The 24,787-nt window shown below is 42.6% G+C and overlaps 1 protein-coding gene across 1 annotated transcript in view; it reads left to right on the plus strand.

Annotated features, from left to right (window-relative positions):
- Window positions 1–14,651: 14,651 nt before the first annotated feature.
- The window catches only part of LOC115476816 (ran-binding protein 17-like), a 63,441-nt gene continuing 53,305 nt past the window's right edge, over window positions 14,652–24,787 (plus strand). Inside the window, exon 1 of the mRNA XM_030213390.1 lies at window positions 14,652–14,697. Within this exon, the coding sequence (XP_030069250.1) occupies window positions 14,668–14,697 (30 nt within the window). The 5' untranslated portion in view covers window positions 14,652–14,667. The remainder of the gene's footprint in view (window positions 14,698–24,787) is intronic.

Genomic DNA, 24,787 nt, shown 5'->3' on the forward strand with positions numbered 1-24,787 from the left:
GGATGTATAAAATGCTTCCCATACTTCCAGGTCATTATGCATATGTCAAGATCCATGCATAACCTTTGATACCATTTTTGCTGTATGAGGCAACCTCATACTTGCTATCCACTTATTAGTACTCATGATTGGATGCCAATGATGAGTAATAGTAAGATCCAAGAATTCCGACCTGTTTAAGGATTCTGAATACCTACGACCTAAAACAGCCTGCAATCTGAGTACTAACCATATATTTGTTGAGCCACCATAACAAGGCTTAATCAAAACCACTATTCCTTCCGAGGACCACTGAGATACATACATTAGATTATCTCCTCCTCCATTGTAATAGATACAATAGAAGTCATAGCAAGACCTGAAAGTGTTTATTAGTATGATTCACCTGAACTTGCTATTACCCACATACCTATACTTCATGAGATTTTGTAGATGAACTCATGGTTTTGTCCCATTCATAAAACCTCTCTCACTACAGGTTTCAGTACGCCTCAAGAGGGGTAACATCAGGATTAAGCCCAAGGGATTGGGTAATATAAAGGGAATTCCATATGCCCAAACATATACCACCTAAGAATGAAATTTCCTGTCTTGCACCATACCTTCTAACAATTTGTAAGACCAAAACTCCCCCTCTCGTTTGATAGCTTGCCACCTTCTGGAATGGATGATGACGAGCTTGACGAGCTTTGTGTCACCCCTCTCCAGAGGGGGTGACAAGTGGGGAATGTATAATTATACTACAGCAAGATGCCCACCGGAAGGGTGGAAGGCCAGATTTTAGGACTCAGGCTGTAAAAATACCAGCTAGGTTTAAAAATCTATGACTGGCTGAGCAAGGACTTGCTCTTCCTGCAAGTTCATAGAATCTGAAAAAAAAAGCAGATGGAAAAAAATGAGACAGAGGTAATACAAAGTTCATGAGAAAGGTATGAGAGGTATTGCAGCCGGAAGATGTGAAACTGTTATCTCAACGTTTCCCAAAATATGTTGATAATTAGCAGTAGCTGAGAACGGAAGGAGGTGGGCACATCAGATAGCAGATCGCATGGGAAAGTATGATCTCAGGAAGTTGAGACATATAAGGAGCTAGGTTCCTCACCATTCACTTCTATGGAGAGGATAGAGTATAAAAGGTGTGAGATTTTGACTTAGTTTGAGAGTCCTCTCCAGACGGCGAAGCCCTGTGCGGTTGAAAGCAGAATTTGATGTCTGTATTTGTACCAACTTGAAGACTTGTCTTTGGGTAAGAAATAAAATGTATCTATTTATCTAAACCTATCTCTGTCTCTATTTTATAGATTCTGTCTTCTCTTTACCTAACATTTAGCCTACAAGGTAGATCATATACAAGTGACACTCAGTCTTTGCAGAAACTTAGACAGATGTTTAATAAGATTTATGTGGGAACATAAATGGTCCATAATATACCTAGATCTAGAAAAACAGAAAGCAGTAGTTATGGGAATTAGTTTTCAATTACGGCTCCTAATGCCACCCCAGAACAGACCCCCTTATGATTGGGTGACAATGGAGGTTAGAGAAACTATACAGAACCTGATATATGAAATAGGTACTATTAGTCCCCCGTGTGAAGGAGTCAGATAGAGGTCTAGCAGAGGGGAAATTAAAAACACTATGCAGACTGGGAGTGCATGTGTTTCCTTACCTGGACGATTGGCTGGTGAAGAACACTTCCCCGCAAGAAACTTTGCAGTCCATGCGGATGACTATTCAGGTGCTAGAGATGCTGGGGTTTGTCATCAATTATCCCAAGTCGCATCTCGTTCCATCCCAGAAATTGGAATTCATAGGAGCTCTGTTGTGCACAAAGACAGCTTGTGCTTATCTTCCAGGACCCAGAGCGGACAACCTTCTGTCTCTGGCTTCCAGGGTGCAAGCGTCTCAGCAGATCACAGCTCGGCAGATGTTGAGACTTCTGGGGCACATGGCCTCCACAGTTCATGTGACACCTATGGCACGTTTACACATGAGATCTGCTCAATGGACCCTAGCTTCCCAGTGGTTTCAAGCTACAGGGAATCTAGAGGATGTCATCCAGCTGTCCATCAATTTTCGCAACTCCCTCAATTGGTGGACCATTCGCTCCAATCTGGTCTTGGGACGCCCATTCCAAATTCCTCAGCCACAAAAAGTGCTGACGACGGATGCATCCCTCCTCGGGTGGGGAGCGCATGTAGATGGGCTTCACACTCAGGGAGCTTGGTCTCTTCAGGAGAAGCATCTCCAGATCAATCTCCTGGAATTGCGAGCGATCTGGAACGCTCTAAAGGCTTTCAGAGATCGGCTATCCAACAAAATTGTTCTCATTCAGACAGACAATCAGGTTGCAATGTATTACACCAACAAGCAAGGGGGTACCGGATCTCGCCCTCTGTGTCAGGAGGCCGTGCAGATGTGGCTATGGGCCTGCCATCAGTTTACACCGGCTAGATAAGTGGCTTGGATGTTTCTCCAAGCCACTTATCTAGCCGGTGTAAACTGATGGGGAGAAATGAAAAAAATAGACTTTTACTTCAGCAGATTTAGCCCATACGCAGCAGAGCTTTAGAAGTGTTAACTCCCATTTTTTTTTGTTCTCTCTCTCTCTCTCTCTTTCACACAGACTCTTGAATAAAAGATTCAATTACTCTCTCTTCTTTAACTTCCAAACAAAAATGATGTTTACTTACAGTTTCTTCAGATAACTATTTACATCATACTTGCAGTAGACATGGTAAAACTACTGAATACAAAAATTCTGTCAGTTGGTTATCATACAGCTTGAAGAGAGATTGCTAACACCATCTTATGCTGACACAGACAGACTCACTCTCAGAGCAACTAGAGTGACTCAGACACACCCACAAGACATTACACTATATCCAATGACATCATAGCTCATAGAATTGACAGTTAATGCATGCAGCACTTGTCTTTCACATATTCCTACATACCCCTTCACATGCATTATTGTCCAACAATTCAATTCTTATATATTTATTTATATACTTATACAGTCCTAGCTTTTCTCGTAGATTTTCAAAATTTCTTACAGCTAGCGGTTTCGTCAAGATATCAGCAATCATTTGGTCAGTTTGTTTATATTGCAAACTTATTACTCCTTGCCTTGACAATTCTCTGACATTATGGAATTTTGTTGCAATATGTTTTGTTCTAGACTGTACCCTGTCATTTATTGACAACCTTATACAGCTTTGATTGTCTTCAAAAATCTGTATCGGTCTCTGCTGTTCTATACCAAAATCTGTACACAGTTTTTCTATCCACATTAGTTCACGACATGCTTCAGACACAGCAACATATTCTGCTTCTGTGGATGATAAACTTACAATGGTTTGTTTATGACTTGCCCATGAAATAGATGTTTTTCCATACATAAACAAATACCCACTTGTGGATTTGTAATCTGAATGATCTCCAGTCCAATCAGAATCACAGTAACAAATCAATTTCTGATTACTATTTACCGGAATCACCAATTTACAGTCAATTGTACCTTTCAAATATCTTACCACTCTTTTTACAGCAGTCCAGTCAGTCTTAGTAGGCTTGTTCACTCTTCTACTTAAAATTCCTACAGCATTCGCTATATCAACTCTGTAAGTGGTAGTTAGATACAAAAGTTTTCCTATTGCGGATCTGTATAGAATGTTATCTGGTAATGGTTCCCTTTCAGTTTCATCCCTCTGAAAATCTGTGGTCATAGGTGAACCTACTGAGTGTGCTTCCTGCATACCCATACTTTCAATAAGATCATTAATCTTTTGTTTCTGACTTATTAAATAAGAACCATCTTTCTGTTTTTCAATATTCATACCTAAATAGTATGACACATTTCCAAGTTCAGTTATTTCAACATTCTGATTTAAACACTTTACAATGTCTTTATACTCTTTTTCACTTTCACTTGCTATAAGCAAATCATCTACAAATGCTAAAATGTACACACAATGACCTTCCTTTTGTCTAGTATACAAGCATTTATCTGCTTCTCCTTGCTTAAAATCTAAATCAGTTAACATTTCATGCATTTTCTCATTCCAGCATTTTGCACTTTGCTTTAAACCATATAAACCTTTGTTCAGTTTACACACTAAATGACTGTTATTTGTATCTATGAAACCTTCTGGTTGTTTCATATACAAGTCTTCAGATATATCTCCATGAAGAAATGCTGTTTTAACATCTATGTGTTTCACTTGCATTTTCTTTGATGCAGCTATGCTTAGGAGAGTTCTGATTGTTGTGTGTTTCACTACTGGTGCAAATACTTCATCATAATCTTCACCATATTTTTGAAGATAACCTTTTGCTACCAGTCTGGCTTTATATCTTTCTACTTGTCCTTGTGCATTTCTTTTCAACTTAAATACCCACTTGCATCCTATGGCCTTTTTGCCATGGGGTAATTCAGTTAAGTTCCATGTTTTGTTTTTATGCAACACGTCGATTTCATCTTGTGCAGCTTTTTTCCATTTTTCTGCTTCTTTTTCAGACATTTGATCAATTTCATCCCAAGTTAAAGATTCTTGTGCATCATCAGAAGTTGTTAAATAAGATAGTCTTTGGGGTGGATTAACTCGATTTTCTCTGGATGAGCGTCTGACATTTTGTTGGTCTGACCTCGCCATGTCATCTGAGATCGAGATTCTATCTCCAATCATTTCCCCTTCATCAGTGGTACTGTCTTCAGTATAAACACTTTCTGTATCTATTTCATTTTCCTGTTCCTCATTAGAATCAGAAAAATTATTATCAGACAATTCTGGTATGTTAGTGTTTATAATCACCGGGATATTGATTATTGGTTTCTTTTCATATTCTGGATGATAAGGTTCATTTTGAATTTTCCAGTCTTTATGAATTTTTTTATTTTCATCAAAATATGTGATGTGTTTTACACCAACAAATCCAGTGTTTAGATTCAGAATTCTATAACCTTTGTGACCTGAATCGTAGCCCACTAGAATTCCTTTTTCTGTTGTGGAATCCAGCTTATGTCTCTTCTGTTTCGGCACATGAGCATATGCTGTACTTCCAAATATTCTTATATGTGACAGATTTGGCTTTTTACTATGCCACATTTCATGTGGGGTGCGATCAGTCCCTTTTGTAGGTAGTCTGTTCTGTAGGTATACTGCTGTGAGAATTGCTTCTCCCCATAATCTCTTTGGAAGATTACTATCAGATAGCATACATCTTGTCATTTCTACAAGCGATCTGAACTTTCTTTCAGCTACAGAATTTTGTTCTGGTGTATATGCAACTGTCTTTATGTGCTGAATACCTTCTTGTTCTAGAAATGTTTGTATGGTATGTGAAGTAAACTCACCACCGTTGTCAGTCTGTAGAATCTTTGGTTTTTTATCAAATTTATTGCTTACCAAGGCTACAAACTTCTTTAACATATCAGCAACTTGATTCCTTTCTTTTAATAGATAGGCCATACAGTATCTAGAGAAATCATCCACAAATATTAATGCATATTTGTTATTCCCTAGTGATGGAATATTAAATGGTCCACATAAGTCACTATCAAGCTCATTTTCAAAGCACTTAGCCTCCCAAAGTTCCATAGAAACCTATGGAACTTAGCCTCCCAAAGTGCTTTGAAAATATGCCTCCATGTATCAAGTCCAGTATTTTACTACTTCTTTTTCCTTTATATGATGGAAATGAGGGTCTTACCCCCTTTTGAGTAATACAATCTATGCATTTTTCCATCTTACCATTACTGGCACTTATTTTTATGCCTGTTGCAAGTTGCTTACTTTGCAGCTCCAAGATCACCTTTGGATCTCTGTGTCCCATTCGACGATGCCAGGTCTCAAGATTACATTCTGTATTCTTCTTTGTTTTTATAAGATGTGATGATTCACCTGTAATGTTTAACTTATAGACATTGTTATTCATATAACCTTCAGCATAAATTTCATTACCATCAGAAATTGTACATTTACTATTTTCAAAATGAATTGAAAAACCTTTCTTGTCTAATGCTGATACACTGAGCATATTACAAACTGCTCGTGGAACATATAAGACATCTTTTACAAGAGTTTTTTTGACTCCATCCGATACTATGCATTTTAAATGTCCATTTCCTTTTCCTTTGATCATTGTTGAGCCAGCATTTGCTGTGTGAAGACTACCATCTTCTGGTCTCATATCTGTGAAACATTCTTTATTATTGGTTATATGTTTTGTGCTGCCAGAATCTAATATCCAACTATTTTTATCTGAAGTGTTCTTCATTATATTAAAAGATTTTTCTGTCATTATACAGCTCTTATTCTTACTGTTGTCATGGTCATAATTTTTTCTTTGACCATGCTTATTCTCCATTGGCTTAAATGAGCTAGAAGGGGTGTGGTTTTTCTTGTTACAGTATTTTGATACATGTCCCTCTTTACCACATGAATAGCAAATCAGCTTGTTTCTGGGCAGGCTTTTTTCATTATAGCTCCGCCTCCTACTATGCATTGCTGAGAAAAATGTTTCATTCTGGTTAATCTCTCTTGGTGAACAGATCTCCTCTGTTATAATACATTCTTGTCTAAGCTTAGAGACAGCCTGTTCAAAAGATTGTCCTTCAATTGCTTCATTCACTGTCCTGAATACTTCAAAACTTTTAGACATAAAACATAAAAGCTCTCTTTAAAGCATCGCAGATAGGTATACCCGATAATTCTAGCTTCTTAAATAATGACATTAAATGTGTTATATGATCATTACATTTTTTCTTGTCATTCAACTTCAATTGAATTATTTCTGATAACCATATAGGCTGTTGTTTTGTATATGAAGTACCATACATGGTTTTCAATTTTTTGCAATATTTCTTTTGAGGTGTCTGTTCCATCAATCAATATTGCCTGTTTCTCTGTCAGAGCTTCATATAGCATACTTCTGACATAACAGTCTGCAGTATTCCATTCTTCAAAATTGTCAGCATTTCTTACTTGATCCAAACATATATTTAGCTTCTTTGCTTCAATAATACATTTAAATCTCATCTCCCACTGAATATACAGTGGGGGAAATAAGTATTTGATCCCTTGCTGATTTTGTAAGTTTGCCCACTGACAAAGACATGAGCAGCCCATAATTGAAGGGTAGGTTATTGGTAACAGTGAGAGATAGCACATCACAAATTAAATCCGGAAAATCACATTGTGGAAAGTATATGAATTTATTTGCATTCTGCAGAGGGAAATAAGTATTTAATCCCTCTGGCAAACAAGACCTAATACTTGGTGGCAAAACCCTTGTTGGCAAGCACAGCGGTCAGACGTCTTCTGTAGTTGATGATGAGGTTTGCACACATGTCAGGAGGAATTTTGGTCCACTCCTCTTTGCAGATCATCTCTAAATCATTAAGAGTTCTGGGCTGTCGCTTGGCAACTCGCAGCTTCAGCTCCCTCCATAAGTTTTCAATGGGATTAAGGTCTGGTGACTGGCTAGGCCACTCCATGACCCTAATGTGCTTCTTCCTGAGCCACTCCTTTGTTGCCTTGGCTGTATGTTTTGGGTCATTGTCGTGCTGGAAGACCCAGCCACGACCCATTTTTAAGGCCCTGGCGGAGGGAAGGAGGTTGTCACTCAGAATTGTACGGTACATGGCCCCATCCATTCTCCCATTGATGCGGTGAAGTAGTCCTGTGCCCTTAGCAGAGAAACACCCCCAAAACATAACATTTCCACCTCCATGCTTGACAGTGGGGACGGTGTTCTTTGGGTCATAGGCAGCATTTCTCTTCCTCCAAACACGGCGAGTTGAGTTCATGCCAAAGAGCTCAATTTTTGTCTCATCTGACCACAGCACCTTCTCCCAATCACTCTCGGCATCATCCAGGTGTTCACTGGCAAACTTCAGACGGGCCATCACATGTGCCTTCCGGAGCAGGGGGACCTTGCGGGCACTGCAGGATTGCAATCCGTTATGTCGTAATGTGTTACCAATGGTTTTCGTGGTGACAGTGGTCCCAGCTGCCTTGAGATCATTGACAAGTTCCCCCCTTGTAGTTGTAGGCTGATTTCTAACCTTCCTCATGATCAAGGATACCCCACGAGGTGAGATTTTGCGTGGAGCCCCAGATCTTTGTCGATTGACAGTCATTTTGTACTTCTTCCATTTTCTTACTATGGCACCAACAGTTGTCTCCTTCTCGCCCAGCGTCTTACTGATGATTTTGTAGCCCATTCCAGCCTTGTGCAGGTGTATGATCTTGTCCCTGACATCCTTAGACATCTCCTTGCTCTTGGCCATTTTGTAGAGGTTAGAGTCTGACTGATTCACTGAGTCTGTGGACAGGTGTCTTTCATACAGGTGACCATTGCCGACAGCTGTCTGTCATGCAGGTAACGAGTTGATTTGGAGCATCTACCTGGTCTGTAGGGGCCAGATCTCTTACTGGTTGGTGGGGGATCAAATACTTATTTCCCTCTGCAGAATGCAAATAAATTCATATACTTTCCACAATGTGATTTTCCGGATTTAATTTGTGATGTGCTATCTCTCACTGTTACCAATAACCTACCCTTCAATTATGGGCTGCTCATGTCTTTGTCAGTGGGCAAACTTACAAAATCAGCAAGGGATCAAATACTTATTTCCCCCACTGTAGTTATATTCATTCAGTTGGGGCACTTTGAGAGAACATAGTAATGGTGCAGCTGCCATCTTGTCTTTTGTGTGGAGAGATAAAAAAAATTTCTTAATGTTTTCTTTTTTTTTTTTTATTTTAGTGGTCTGGGCCCATAACCCAATATGATGGGGAGAAATGAAAAAAAAAATAGACTTTTACTTCAGCAGATTTAGCCTATATGCAGCAGAGCTTTAGAAGTGTTAACTCCCATTTTTTTTTTGTTCTCTCTCTCTCTCTCTCTTTCACACAGACTCTTGAATAAAAGATTCAATTACTCTCTCTTCTTTAACTTCCAAACAAAAATGATGTTTACTTACAGTTTCTTCAGATAACTATTTACATCATACTTGCAGTAGACATGGTAAAACTACTGAATACAAAAATTCTGTCAGTTGGTTATCATACAGCTTGAAGAGAGATTGCTAACACCATCTTATGCTGACACAGACAGACTCACTCTCAGAGCAACTAGAGTGACTCAGACACACCCACAAGACATTACACTATATCCAATGACATCATAGCTCATAGAATTGTTGACAGTTAATGCATGCAGCACTTGTCTTTCACATATTCCTACATAAACAACAGTCTGGCCGACAGGTTGAGCAGGATTATGCAGCCTCACGAGTGGTCCTTGAACATGACTATTGCCAAAAATATTTTTCGAGTCTGGGGCACTCCATCGATAGATCTTTTTGCTTCCCAGGACACTCACAAGGTTCCTCAATTCTGTTCCAGACTTCAGGCCCACGGCAGACTAGCATCAGATGCCTTCCTTCTTTATTGGGGGACAGGACTCCTGTATGCGTATCCTCCCATCCCCTTAGTGGGGAAGACTTTACTGAAACTCAAGCAAGACCAGGGAACCATGATTCTGATAGCGCCCTTTTGGCCCCATCAGATTTGGTTCCCCCTTCTTCTGGAACTTTCTTCAGAAGAGCCATGGAGATTGGATTGTTTTCCGACCCTCATTACCCAGAACGAGGGGGCGCTTCTGCATCCCAACCTCCGGTCTCTGGCTCTCACGGCCTGGATGTTGCGAGCGTAGAGGTTGCCTCCTTTGGTCTTCCTGAGGATGTCTCCAGAGTCCTGTTTGCTTCTAGGAAAGATTCCACACATAGGTGTTATTCTTTTAAATGGAAGAGGTTTGCCATCTGGTGTGACAGCAAGGCCCTAGATCCTTTCTCTTGTCCTGCACAGACCTTGCTTGAGTACCTTCTACACTTATCTGAGTCCGGTCTTAAAACCAACTCGGTCAAGGTTCATCTTAGCGCAATCAGTGCTTATCATTCACGTGTAGACGGTCTGCCTATCTCTGGACAGCCTTTGGTGGTTTGTTTCATGAGAGGTTTGTTTTTGACAAAACCCCCTGTCAAACCTCCTCCAGTGACATGGGATCTCAACGTCATTCTCACCCAGCTGATGACAACTCCTTTCGAGCCACTGGATTCCTGCCATCTGAAGTACTTGACCTTAAAGGTAATTTTCTTGGTGGTGGTTACTTCAGCTCGTAGGGTCAGTGAGCTTCAGGCCCTGGTAGTTCATGCACCTTTCCTTGTCTTTCATCATGACAAGGTAGTGCTCCGCACGCACCCAAGGTTTTTACCAAAGGTGGTGTCGGAGTTCCATCTGAACCAGTCAATTGTCTTGCCAACATTTTTTCCCCCTCCTCACATGAGCCCGGGCGAAAGCAAGTTGCACACTTTGGACTGTAAAAGAGCATTAGCCTGTTACGTGGAGCGGACACGCCCCTTCAGACAGTCCGCCCAGTTGTTATTTCTTTTAATCCCAATAAGAGGGGAGTTGCTGTCGGAAAGCGCACCATTTCTAATTGGCTAGCAGATTGCATTTCCTTCTCTTACGCCCAAGCTGGGCTGACTTTGGACGGTCATGTCACGGCTCATAATGTTAGAGCCATGGCTGCGTCACTGGCTCATCTAAAGTCAGCCACCATTGAAGAGATTTGCAAAGCTGCGACGTGGTCTTCAATCCACACATTCACATCTCATTGCTGCCTTCAGAAACATAGCCGACGCGACAGTCGGTTTGGGCAGTCGGTGCTGCAGAGTCTGTTTGAGGTTTAGAATCCAACTCCACCCCCCTAGGCCCATGTTTTTTCTGTTCCAGGCTGCACTCTCAGTTAGTTGTGTTTTGTTTCAGGTCAATTTCAGTTATGTCCTCGCCGTTGCGAGGCCCAATTGACCGCTGTTTGTTATGTTGAGTGAGCCTGGGGGCTAGGGATACCCATATGTGAGAATATTAGCCTGCTTGTCCTCGGAGAAAGAGTAGTTACTTACTTGTAACAGGTGTTCTCCGAAGACAGCAGGCAATATATTCTCAGAACCCTCCCACCTCCCCTTTGGAGTTGTATTCCTCTATTTCTTTGAATCTAACTGAGGAATGTGTCCTCGCGGCGGGCGGGAAAAGGGACGCACGCATGCGCAGTGCATCCGCCCGCGCGAGTGACATTTTTCAATCTTCATGAAGACTTTGCTAGAAAGTCCTCCGGGCCGACGTGACGTCACCCATATGTGAGAATATATTGCCTGCTGTCTTCGGAGAACACCTGTTACAGGTAAGTAACTGCTCTTTATGTTCGAAGCACTTTGACCTTCAGTCTCCCTTTATTGCTTCCTGTGTTCGTCCTCGCGTTTTTTTCAGCACTTTCAGAGATAAGAGACTGTGGGATCACTGACATCAAGTAAGTAGTTGCTTCTCTTTGGCATGCATGGAAGGTGTTTGAGGCAGCTTTTTGTTTGATTCTGCACTAGTAGGCTGCTGCTCTAATATAATAAATCTCCTTACAACGTTAAAAGAGATACACAATTCCATATACGTTTTTATTCTCTATCTTTGATTCATTAGGTCAGCATTCTATGTTTTGGCATCTCTGATCCAGCTGTTTTTTCAAATCAAGGTGATCTTTATATGTGAGTTTTTTACACATATATATTATATAGGTTTTTTTATTAAATACTTTTTATGATTTAGTATTCTTTGCACACATGGTTACTTTTTCTTTTCCTTTTTTTCATTTAGTCAATTGCAGGACATTTTATATATGTTCATTACATTTGACAGTGAAGGACTGTTGTGTAGGTGGGTGTCTTTTGTCCTATTTTTAATTATGTTTTTAATTATGTTTTAGATAATATTTTATACATTACATTGCATATGTTTTTTTATATATAAAAGATTATATTATAGGACATATGTTTTTTTAATTATTTATTTGTGATTTTTTGGTAAATATTTTCTGGTGGGATATTGATGTCATAGATTATTTATTTTCATATATATATCTCCATATTTTATACCAATGTAGATGTTTGTGTATGCTGTATATATATACATGTCTATTTATATATGTGGTTAGATAATACAAAAAACAATATATATGTTTTATATTTTTTATTTATATTTCTTTTGTAGCCCCTGAAGCAGCCCTGTTGGGCGAAACACAGCCTGTGTCGGGCTATTTGTGTGTGTATATTCCATTGGTTTTTACTAATAAATTACGGTTTGTTTTGTCAACGATCTGCTCCGTTTATTTACCTAGATTATTATACATTTTTCAGGTATTGCCGCCGCGGATTTCTAGGGGTTATTTATCAAAGTTGCAGGACCGCTTGACTCGGTTTATTTGGTCTAACAAGCGTCCACGCTTGCCTCGGGCGTTGCTGTATCGGGCTCAGAAAAAGGGAGGTTTGGGAGTCCCTAAATTCAGTGGTACTACAAGGCTGCTCAGGCGCGATCGGCCTTCGAGTGGTTTCAGGCCCACCCTCAAAAGTTGTGGGTACATATGGAGCAGGTTGAGATGGGGCCTCGTTCGTTTTGCTCTTTGCTATGGCTTCCCAACAGGTTTAGAGGCTTGGGTGGTGATCTGAATCCTTCCATCGTGTCCACTTTCCATTATTGGGACGGACCTTTCACTACTCCTGAGGGGATGCTCTCTCGGTTCTCGCCCATAGCCAATAACCCTCTTTTTTTCTCCTGGGCTTCAGCCAGGGCCTTTCGCATGGTGGGCCTCCCAGGGGCTGGTATCTTGGGGTCAGCTCTTTGAGGATGATTGTTTGATTTCATTTGATTCTCTCAAGGACCAGTTCTCGCTTTTGCCCCAAGATATGTTCGCTTATATACAGTTGCGACATTTTCTGTCATCTTGAGATGTCCGCTCGAAGATATTGAGAGAGGATTCTTTTCTTGAAGATCTTTGCGAAGATTCCCGGACCACCAGAGGTCTCATTACTTGTCTTTATTCTTACTTGAGTCAGCAAATTTGTCCTAGCCTACATCATAGAGAGCGTTGGCATCAAGAGCTAGGGGTTACCCTTGATGAGGCTGATTGGTCGGCTTGGGAGAATGGTTGGGCGAGGGTATCGATAGCTGTTCCCTTCCAGGAAAATGTGCTGAAAGTGCTTTATAGATGATACTTGACACCTGCGAGGTTATGCCACATGTCCCCAGATGTATCTCCTTTGTGTTGGCGTGGATGTGGCCAGAAAGGAACTATGGATCACATTTGGTGGTCTTGCCCAAAAGCTAGGGCATATTGGAAATCTATTCAATACAGATTACAACATTGGTTTCGGAGGCCTGTTAAGTGGTCTCTGGAATATTTTCTTTTTTCCAAAAAACCGCCGGGTCTTACCAAATCTCAGGGGTTATTGACCAGGCAGGCTATGCTGGCGGTGAGAGTGGTGTTAGCTGCATATTGGAAGTCCCCTGAAGTTCCTTCAAAAGCGCATTGGTTGAACAAGCTGTGGTACATATGCGAGCGGGAGAGACTTCATTGAGAGCAAAGTCGTGCTGTGGCGAAGTGGGAGACTTTTTGTGGGAGCCCTTCCTGAAGAACTGTTCCTGTTAGTAGGTATATGGTGGGGAGGAGTCGGTGGGGTGGGGGATTGGGGGGATGATATCAGGTTAGTGGGGTTACGATTGTCTGGGGGGAGTGGGGGTCGAGAGGGGGGAAGGGAGGGCATCGTGGGTAAGGGTAGAGGGGATATTCCAAAAACTGTTGAAAAAGTTGAAGATACTGTTTTTTATATGGATCTTGTTGACATTTGTCATCGATCATTTTCCTCGGGCTGAGGAGAAATATTGTTGGGTCTTATGTACTGATTCTTTCCTGTGGCCTTTGCTGATGTTTGTACTTTTGTCAATGTTCAATAAATTCTTCTTGAAATAAAAAAAAAAAAAGACTTCTTATAAATAAAAAAAATTTAAAAAGGCATTTTTTGTACAAGTGCGCTGAAAAACACACCGCCTACATTACTGCAAGCCATTTTTCAGTGCGCCTTTTGTAAAAGGGCTCCTCGTTTCCTTATAAAAGCACTTGTCTCTGAAACATGTTCAAAACAGAATAATCCATTTGTCTACCTAAAATGTAAGCTTTTACAAAACAGATGTTGATGGGCCCCAATGAAAGGAGAGTTTAATTCTACTTCAATTTAATTTCAATATATTCCATCATATTTATAACACCAGGGTTCCCTAGGCAGATTACAATAGGAAAGAATAGCCCATCAGGAAACAGGATATCCTCACTGAAATTTGGCCATCTGTATTGTATAGAAAAATGAGCACAAAATACAGAGTTTGTAATTGCTGTTTCTACCAGAGACATTAATTTTTGAAGCTGTGATATTCAAGTGTTATTTCATGGTATTTATTATCTACATATGGGAAGTTTTCAAATAAATTAAAAATGTGTCCAATATATAAATATATATCTATATTTTCTCCTCCACCTTTGAAAGCACTTCCTATCCAACTGGAACAGCTTTAGACTTCTTACAGATGGTGCAGGCATGCAGTCCCTTATTTCTAATAATCTTTTTCAATTGTTTTGGGTATACTAGAACCGCGGCAAGCTCTGTGTACTGGCTTCAGCTCACAATGGACTAGATAGGCTCACTTCGTCTCCTGTTTTATCCAACCTCCTTGTCCCTACCCTGCCCCCATCCCCGGTTCGGCAGATCTCCTGCAGAATATGGCGGCGACGGCGGCAGAGCAGCTACAGGTTAGTGACGGTGATATGAAGTGCCGGGCACGGCTCAGCCGCTTTCCTGCCAGGGCCTGGCTGCTTGTACTGACACGTCCCGGTCTCTCCCCAGCCCAGACTGCACCTCCATTTCTGAGTCTCTCTGTCTGCACCCGGCTGGCGGTATTTCTCTTCAGCACCGCAGGATGAACGCCTCCCTCCACGCTGATGCACAAGGGGACAGACCCGGCCCTCTGCTGCCAAACAAGGACTGGGGGCTCGGCTTCTGCTATTTGGGCACTATGGGAGAGATGCACTAAGCTTTAACGAGCAAAAAATGAGCCTTTAGCGAAGAATTTTCAAACCGTTGCATGCACTAAAGCCCTTTTTCCGACGATGGTAGCAGCTACCGAAAACGGAATGCAGATGAACAAAACCCTATTGAAACGACATACACTAACCTTTTCCGATTGGTTTAATGCAAGAAAATCGAACGAAACGCTGTGAAATCGAACGAGAGATCTGGACCTCTCGTTGTGGCTGCGTGGGCCTGGAAAACCTGTTTAAAAAAACCAAACAAATCTGGAGCCAATCCCGGTGCATTAGCTGAGCTAAACGCGCTGTGATTGGCTCAGCTGAGCATAGCACGTTTCCAAAGTGCCTGCAGCACCAGAGGCTGATTTTTAATTTAAAAAAAACGTGAATCCTTCATAGGTTGTCAGGCATGTCATAAGCAAGTTTATGTAGCGCTCGCGTATCGATGCGCTATATAAGCGTGGCTACGTCTGCTTGCACATGTCGGAGAAGTTATGGCTGCACGTGGGAGAAAGCCTAACTTCTCCAACATGGATGTGCTGTGGCTTGCCCAGCTCATAATTATAAAAGAGAAGCGCCTTTTCCCACGTGTTGGCAGAAAGAGAAACATTATAAGAATGGACCAGGGCTGAGAGACACTATAACGCCTGTTCAACAAACGTTCATCGTACCCCAGATCCGTAAGTATGGGACTTATGTGTGTCCCACTTTCCTCACAGTGCAAATGTGGACGTTATATGCATGTACAGAATGTGGGATCAGCTAATGAGCATGACAGTGCATCATATTATCTCAATTCTTGCATGACAGTGCATGACTGCTGTTTTATATTTGTTTGTCAACGTCTGATCGCCCTTCTTCTTGTTTGACAGGTTGAGGAGCTGAAAAAAAGGGCGAGAGCCCTCAGGAAAGACCATCAAGAATGGCTCCAGGAGGTGAAGTCTAACCTGGACAACAGCCCAGGTACTGTTTGATTTCACATGAGTCTGCCACCTGAGATTTGATACTGCCCTCGGGGTGTTATCTGAAAACTGATATTGGTCTCTGCAGAAATGTCTGAGGCAGAGGACGAGGAGGATCCTGGCGATGATGATGATGATGATGATGATGGTGATGGCGGCAATGAGGGGTCACTGGCTGGTGTTGCTCCTCCCCCCCCCCCCCCGTCTGGTCCTACCCCTGCCCCCCCACCTATTGCCTTATGCCCTTGTTCGTCCCGGCCCATCCTCTGCTCTCCCACCACCAAAGAGATCCCGCCATGACATTGTACTGCGGCTCCCAGCACCAGCACACGGCCCTTCCCACCTTTCCTCTCCTCCTTCCCGAACACACTCGAGCCCCCCTGCCTCTCCCCCCCAGCTGCAGAGTCCTGCCAGCCCTCCTGTTTCCCCTGCCTCCCCCCCCAGCCGCACAGTCCCGCCAGCCCTCCTGTTTCCCCTGCCTCCCCCCTCCCCAGCCACACAGTCCAACCGGCCCTCCTCTCCCCCCTGCCTCCCCCTCCCAGTCGCACAGCCTCTCTCTTGCCACCACCTCCCACACCACCCCTCACGAAGTTACCCCTCTCCTGGAGCGATTCCAAATGGAGGTGATAGTACTACATGGTGAGTTTCAAAATAATTATTGTGCGCATGTCAAGGTTGTTTTCTCTTTACTGGCCCGGTCCACGGAATTGTGATAACACATAAATTTATAATTTTGTACAAAAGGAGGATGTGGGGGAAATATATAGGGGGGGCAGATAATATTGCACGGTATTGCATAGGGTTTGGAAGAGGGTGGTAGCAGGGGGAATGGGAGAGTTATAACGGTCTAGGGATGTGGGGTCTGGGGTGTGGGTGGAAGCTGGGGGAATGGTAGGGAAAGGGGAAGCTCACAGACAGCTTTAACAGTCCTTTTGTCTTTACTGGCAGGTGGCGTGGTAGACCTGACAGGGGAGGATAGTGAAGATACCCCCTCTCATCCCCCTGCTACCCTTGACCGCAGTGTCTCCCCCATTCCTCCTGCTCCCACCCTCGCCAGATCCACCTCCCCTATCCCTCCCGCCCCTACCCTGGACCGTTGTACCTCTCCCATTCCCCCTGCTCCCACCCACACCCGATCCACCTCACCTATCCTCCCCCACCCTTGTGGACCGCGCCTCGTCTCCCATCCCTCTTGCCTGTACCAGCCTGTCCCCCGGGGAGCTGCATATTTTGGTTGAGAACATGCGCTTGGGAGGCGTGGCACTGGCTGACCTTTCCGAGGTCCTCCTATATCTGGCTTCCCAAGTGCAGGTGGAGGACGACGAAGACGAAGAAGAGAGGGAGGATAGTTAAGGCTGCAGCTGCCCTCCAGACCTAATAATTACAATAAATAATTTACAATTATTTACAATAAGGGCAATGGCGGCAGCTGGCCTCCTGACCTGCACATACATTGAGATGTAAAATAAAAAGTTTTGTTATGTACAATAATACTTACAATAAATAATTAAGAATTATTTACAATAAAGGTTATGTTAAGGCGGCAGCTGGCCTCCTGACCTGCACATACATTGAGATGTAAAATAAAAAGTTTTGTTATGTACAATAATACTTACAATAAATAATTTACAATTATTTACAATAAAGGCAATGTTCAACTTGTTAAATGTTTGAATACTGACATGATCAAGGCATTGCCTGTATATGTACGCATATGTATGACGTCATAAACGAGCGCCCCGCTACGTGACACAGGCGTGGACGATCCACATGTTGCTGCATTGCCTGCGCTATTGTGCATATATATGACGTGCATATTGTGCGTTTCAAACAAACGCTGCTCCTCGTGTGTGTGTCTCGCTTGTGAATTGCTACAACAAAATGGATGGTGGCTTTTTCCTGGCACAGTTGGACTTTTTTCCTGGTATGCAGTATGACTACATTGCAGCCATGCAGGGACAGGATCAAACACAACCCACTGAAGAACACCCTGCCAACGTTCGCCCTCGCAGGATCCCCCACCCACTTGTATTTCGTCCACGGTTGGTTCTGGAAAACATGTCCGACAGGAAAATTGTGGATGACTACCGCTTATCCAGAACAGCTATATATGAGCTGTACCTGGAAATAAGACATGATATCGACCCAAACACTGCAAGATCTCATGCAGTACCTGGCATGCTGAAGCTGCTGACTGTTCTGCAGTTCCTTGCAACAGGCACATTCCAGCATGTTTTAGGGGGTAACAGTGGCGTGGACCAGGCTACAGTTTCAAGACATCTAGCCCAGGTACTAATCTTCATTTTGCTAAACCCTCTCCACATCTCTGCGCCCCACCTTTATTACACCCCCTTTTCATATCTTTACTGTATAAAACCTGCTAAACTAAATACCGACCTTGCTTTTATGTTCCAGGTTCTGCATGCCATGAAAAAATGTGCCCGCAAGCATATTGCTTTTCCCACAGGGGAAGACGAGCGGAGGGTGATCAAGCAGGACTTCTATAAGATCGCAGGCATGCCCAATGTCCTTGGAGCTATTGACTGCACACATGTGGCCCTCGTCCCGCCGGTGGAGCAAGAAATGCAGTACCGTAACCGCAAGATGGGTCACTCGCTGAATGTGCAAGCTGTGTGTGATGCATACCTGAAAATCCTGGATGTTGTAACACGTTTTCCAGGGAGCTGCCATGACTCCTACATCTTGTCTCACAGTGCGCTTGGAAAACAATTTGCAGAGGGGAGAATTTGAAAAGGTTGGCTTCTTGGTGAGTGGTTTCCATGTTATGTACTGATACAGGGCTGTATTTGGCATACTAATGCTATGGGCATTATTGCGAGGTCTACTGACCTGTTCCTCCTTCGGGACAGGAAAGAGACCCCTCTTTCCTGGCCCGAAGGACGAAAAGGTCACAAGTAAGTAAGGGCACAAGTAAGTAAGGGGAGGCTAGTAATCTGGCCATTTGTAAATGTGCTGGTTGCTATGTATTTTTGTGTTCCTGCAGGAGATGCCGGATATGGATCGAAAACATGGCTATTGACCCCGCTCGGATGCTGAGAAGCGCTACAACCAGGCACACATCTCAACTAGATGTACAATTGAGCGTACTTTTGGGGTACTGAAGAGCAGGTTTCGCTGCTTGCACATTTCTGGTGGATCCCTGCTATATTCCCCGGAAAAGGTTGCTGATATTGTGCTGGTGTGCTGCATGCTTCATAACATCGCACTGAAGGATCATCTGGACATCGATATTGTAGTCCCTGATGAAGTGGACATAACCCCTCCGGACAGAGGATCCGATGTAAGCATGGGAAACGCTGTGCGTCGGCAGGTCATCCAGAAATACTTTTCAAACCCTCGCCAGCCTTTGGAGCCATGAACCACTTATATGTGAAACTAGCCACCCATGCTACTATTATATTAGTATCCCTTTCCCCCCTTTCTTCAGTTTCTCGATTTTAGCCTTTGTGCTTCATTTCACATGCAGGTTATTACTAATTTTATTTGTTATATGTTTTCTGAGTTTTCTGTCTCGGTTAGATTGTGTCCATGTTTGTTGGCAGTTCAATGAGACCTCGTTATATGTTTTCATGGATGCTTTATTCAAACCAATAAAGAAACAGTGCCCAGAAGAATTGACTTGAATGAATACATTACGTGAACTAAAACTTGAAATGATGGTTTAATATATTAAGTAACTTTACTTAAACTGTAACAAACAAGCAATGTATACATGTTAAATCTGACAAACGTCCAAAGTTATGTATGCATGAATTTTGAACACAAACGTCCAAAAACAAGTTAGGTATGCATGAATATTCAACACTAATGTCAAAAAAGAAGTTATTGAAGCATGAATATTTAACACAAACGTCCAAAAAAAGTTAGTAATGCATGAAAATTGCACACAAACGTCCAAAAATAAGTTATTGAAGCATGACTATTTAACACAAACGTTCAAAAACAAGTTAGGTATGCATGAATATTTAGCACAAATTGGAACAGATGTGTCAGCTGCCTTTTCAAACTTGACCGTGCCACACAGGGGGGGTAAAGGAGAGTGTCCTGGTGATCGTTGGTCCTGCCAGTGGTGTTCTATGATTACAAAAAAAGAAAGCGTTGAAGTTTACATGACTGTGCATTGAACAATATAAAGTATCAAGTCAGGTGCAGGTGACACACAATCACGCAAGATACTTACTCAGAAAAGGAGGCCCGGGAGAGCATGGTTTGCCCTGTAGAGGCTGCAATAAAAAAAAAAGGTACAGTGAGGAGAACGGACACAGAGCGTGGCAGTGACGAAATAAAAATAAGGTATTACACAGGGGGCACATGAGATTACTACGTACTTTTAAGAGGAGGAGACCAGGAATAAAGACCATGGGCGATGGGAGGCAAGGGAGGGAGCGTGTGCGGTACAGCTGTCACCAAGACTATGTGAAAAAAAAAACACAGTAGGTTTTAGTACATACATCTGCAGGATTGAACAAAGAAGTGTGGACACAACTAGCACCAGAGATACTATACTTACTTGGAAGAGCATCGTTGGTAGTCCTTGGTTGGCCTTGTGTCCAGGCTGTAATAATGGAGGGGAAAAAAGAACACACACATTAAGCGAACACATGGTAACAGAGGGGATATTATATGTGACTAAGGAAAGATATATTGAGGGAATACATAAGGAGAACATACCATTTGCAGTGTGGGTACTGAAAGCGGAGTCCTCCCGCAATAGCTCACGCTGCTTCCCCCTGATCTCCTGATGGAGATCCCCAAACATCTGCTGTTGCTGCTGGAACATCCGCTGTTGCTGCTGGAACATCTGCTGTTGGTGCTCAAACATCTGCTGTAGCGTCTGGGAAGAAGCTCTCATCAGGTTGCATAGCTCATTCAAACTGGCGTTGGTCTGCTCCAATAGGGCGTTGGTTTTCTCCTGTTGTGCACATATGGCAGTTGTGGAATGCTGTACACATTCTGCCACTTTTTGTAGCTGTGTGTATATACCCTCATTCCACTTGCCCTGCATCTCCCACAACTGTCGACGAGCCTGCCATTCGTCCATAGCGGTTCTCTGAGGCCGGTCCATGGGCAACTGCATAGCGGAAGATTGGGGGGCCCCATGAACATTGAGGGGGGTGTGACATCAATAAGGTCGAGTGTCACGGTTTCCTCGTCCTCCCCATCCTCTCCTCCCTGTGTAGGCGTCATCAACCGTACACCTAACCAATATAAAGGCAAGTGCTTAAACTGAGAAACACAAAGATACACACGAAAAATGCAAATGTGCAATCTTTCTGTTACACACAATAACTTGTCTGTACTCACGTGCTTCCTCTTCCTCGTGTTGTGTGACACATGGTGTTGCACGCCATGCTGACCGTGTTGAAAACCCCAGAACAGGCTCTCGTGTGGCAGAGGAGAGATACAAAATAGGTTTATAAATAATGTTCTACTAATAATGACATATAAACAAAGTGAAGAAGAAGTCCCAAAACAGTTTGGACACAACTACCACCTGAGATACTATACTCACGTGGAACAGCGTCACCGGTACTCCAGGAAACATCGCTGGTAGTACAGGAAGGGGCAGAGGGTGTCATTCTGGCTGTAAGACAGGGAACAAAGGAACACACGCATGGAAACAGGTCTTTCCCAGCATGGCAATAGTTATGTACTTATGTCATTTCAAGCACCCCCAACAAGCACAGCACAGTACTCACCACCTTCTATGTCCTCAGATGTGGGACTTGACAATCTGGAATTGCCGAGATGTTTCCCTAGAAATGTAGACAGAAACGAGGTTGACCCAAAACCATCCACAACGAATGTTCTCACCCACACACCCCCCATTGTATGCGCAACGCTAAATAAACTCACCTTCAATACCTCCAATGGGAGCCTCCGACGTGTCCACAGCAGTAGAAAGTCCAACAACCTGCGCATGACCAAGGGTGCCCAACACAGCCTCCTCCAGGGGAGTCAGCTCCACGGTACATGGAGGGCCACCCCCTGTACCCCTTCCATGTGCCCACTTCTTTTGAGCCTTTGCTTTCACCGCACCCCTGAAGTCATGCCAACGGTGCTTACACTGCTCTACAGTCCGCATTCATTCACCGAGAGCATTCACCTCATCCACAATCTTCAGCCATATGTTGTTCTTTTGTCTACCCGTTAAGGTGGACCTTTTAAATAGCCATCCAAATTCATGACAAACACCGCGAATCAACACATCTAGCTCGTCATCTGTAAATTTTGGAGCTCGCTTCCGCTTACCATGGAAATGAGGGCCCTCACTGCCAACTGTCTCCTCATGCTCCTCACGCCAATTACCCTCCATTGCTTCTATAGAAATAAAATGGAGGAGATGTTAACGACCACTCCACCCCCCCCCAAAAAAAAAACCAGCAGTTACCTCATTCATACCCCACACATTTTATCCTATTCATAAGCTCGATGGAACGTCTTACTCACCTATGAGCACTTTTACGAGAATAAAAAAAAGGGTACACGCCACACACCTTGAAACGAATAATAGGAGAAGTTAGCAAAAAGGAATGGCAGCAAATCATAATAAAAAAAACGCTAATGAGACCGTCACTTACCTATAAACTATTATTTGTTGAAAACAAACAGGATGAAACCAACAGGGAGAAACAAACAGGATTGAACACAGCACACACCTAGAAAAAAAGGGCGAAACAGCGTGGTACACACACCTTTAAAACAAGAGAATAATAGGAGAAGTCAGCAAGAAGAAATAGCAGCAAAATCACAAGTGAAAAAATTGAAACGCCGTTTCTTTTCGGAAACGTCTGACTTACCCATTCAAAATTACAAGCAGAAACAAAAATACGACGCACCTTTTACACGTTCTGGGCGCACGGCTATGACTCACGGCTATGACTCACACGCGCACACTAACCACGCCTACACCGCCTACACCGAATGAATCTGTGCGCATGCATTTCCTACTCCGCTACACCAAAATAACAAAACTATCGCGCATCCCACTTTCGAATACCGCACCAAACATTTCGGAGCCGTTCTTTTGGTGCATTCTTTGTTGTTTCAAATTCGTTAAACACTTTTACGATTTTCATTATTTTACGTTTGCTTGATGCATCTCCCTCTATAGGCCTTTCCAGCCAGTCTGCACATCCCTTTAGTTTTGTCCTGCATCCCAGCGATCAACGGCACGGGCCTGTGCTCCACTGCGTCTCACCTTTGTTTCCGTCTTGGGGTGTGTGTGTGTGTTGCTTACACACTCAAAAGCTTATCCAGTTTCTATCCAATGTCAAACTATCCATATATTTAGAGAAAACTTGCTACTTTTGTCCACTCTATTACTGTGGGGCAGTTTTCGTTTGCTCTAAATATATGGGAAAGTGTTGTCAGTGTACCAGTTTGTTTGTTTTTTTCCAGCTATGTACTCGGCTTTATACAATACTATTATGTAGCAGCTGTCTTATATTGCTTTTTAAGGTACTAACATTTTAGTCCAAATAATAAGCACAAAATTACATGTAGTCCTGAAGGTTTATGAAGTTGAATGACTGTTGGTACAGTTGAAGTGCTGCCGTTAAGGAACATATTACTATAAATCAGGGTATATCCATAAAAAAGCAAAAATACCTGAAGATGGTTGCACAGAATCATGTTACAGTTTTAGGTATACACCATTTTCAAGGGTTACCGCCTTTATTCCTTGTTCAGGCTAGCTAAGTTAAGTGGGTGGATTCTTGGTCTCAAGGAGAGCAAGAACACCTTTTCGGTTGAAGAGGCCAAAGAAACCAATCTCTGGTCACACACTTAAGCTTTCTAATTACTGATGCTGTGCTGGGCAAAATATTGGTAGAAACTACCTAAAAGGAGCTGCTGAAGTGCAAAAAATAAAAACAAAACCTATTCTAGATTTCTGAAAAAAGGAGAGGAAAATACCTCTTCCAGCTGGTGCAACTAATGTAGTCAATCCCACATAACTGCAGCTCAAGACCATCAGTTCTGAATAAACACAAACAGATCTTCAAGGTTTCCAAGAAGACCAATCAAAAATCTTAATAAAAAATGAAACCTCAAAAACTCCCAGTGAGGAAATTCATTAAGCATAATAGCATCACCCTTTGATACCCACTCAACTGATAATGGAGTAGGCTATTATCATTGGTTTCTATTGTTGCTAACCTGAGTCTTACCAATTATGTTTAAAGCTTTTTGTTGACGGTACCATAACATATAAAAAATCTCAAAGCAACACACAGTCACTACATATCATCATCGTAGCTGATGTCACCATATAGTTTTCCATTTTCTCCCCACCTCCCAATCCCCTTTCCGTAACCACATACTTATTCTGTAGTTTCATTATATTACGCTTCACATTGTATGCGTGAATCTGCTTCTTTCAACTTATATAAAGCTATCATCAACAAAGTGTACAACAAGAAGTTGTCAACAGTACACAGATCTTCCTATTGCATGAGGCTTAATACAATTCAGTATAATGTACCGCAAAGGGCCTTGTTTCTTATAGCCCTTCATCTAAAAGTGTCGCCTCCATTATGTTTACATTTATATTTCAAATAGTTTTTATTGACAACATAACATTTCCAATAACACAATACAAATGTATATAGCAGACTAATTTATTTCTGTACTTTAACCATACCGCTGTTGGTCTTTAGACTCACATCTATCCCCCCCCCCCCCCCCACCACCCTTGGCAGGCCGTATCAAATTGGGATCCTTTCCCAGGACTTCTGGCAGATCTCTCCACGTTTTAGCAGGTGTTGAGTAACAAACTACGTCCCTTAGGACTCAGCAAATGTAAATATGGGCCCAAACCTGGAGGAATT

This window comes from Microcaecilia unicolor, chromosome 8, assembly GCF_901765095.1.
Source record: "Microcaecilia unicolor chromosome 8, aMicUni1.1, whole genome shotgun sequence".
Taxonomy (NCBI): domain Eukaryota; kingdom Metazoa; phylum Chordata; class Amphibia; order Gymnophiona; family Siphonopidae; genus Microcaecilia; species Microcaecilia unicolor.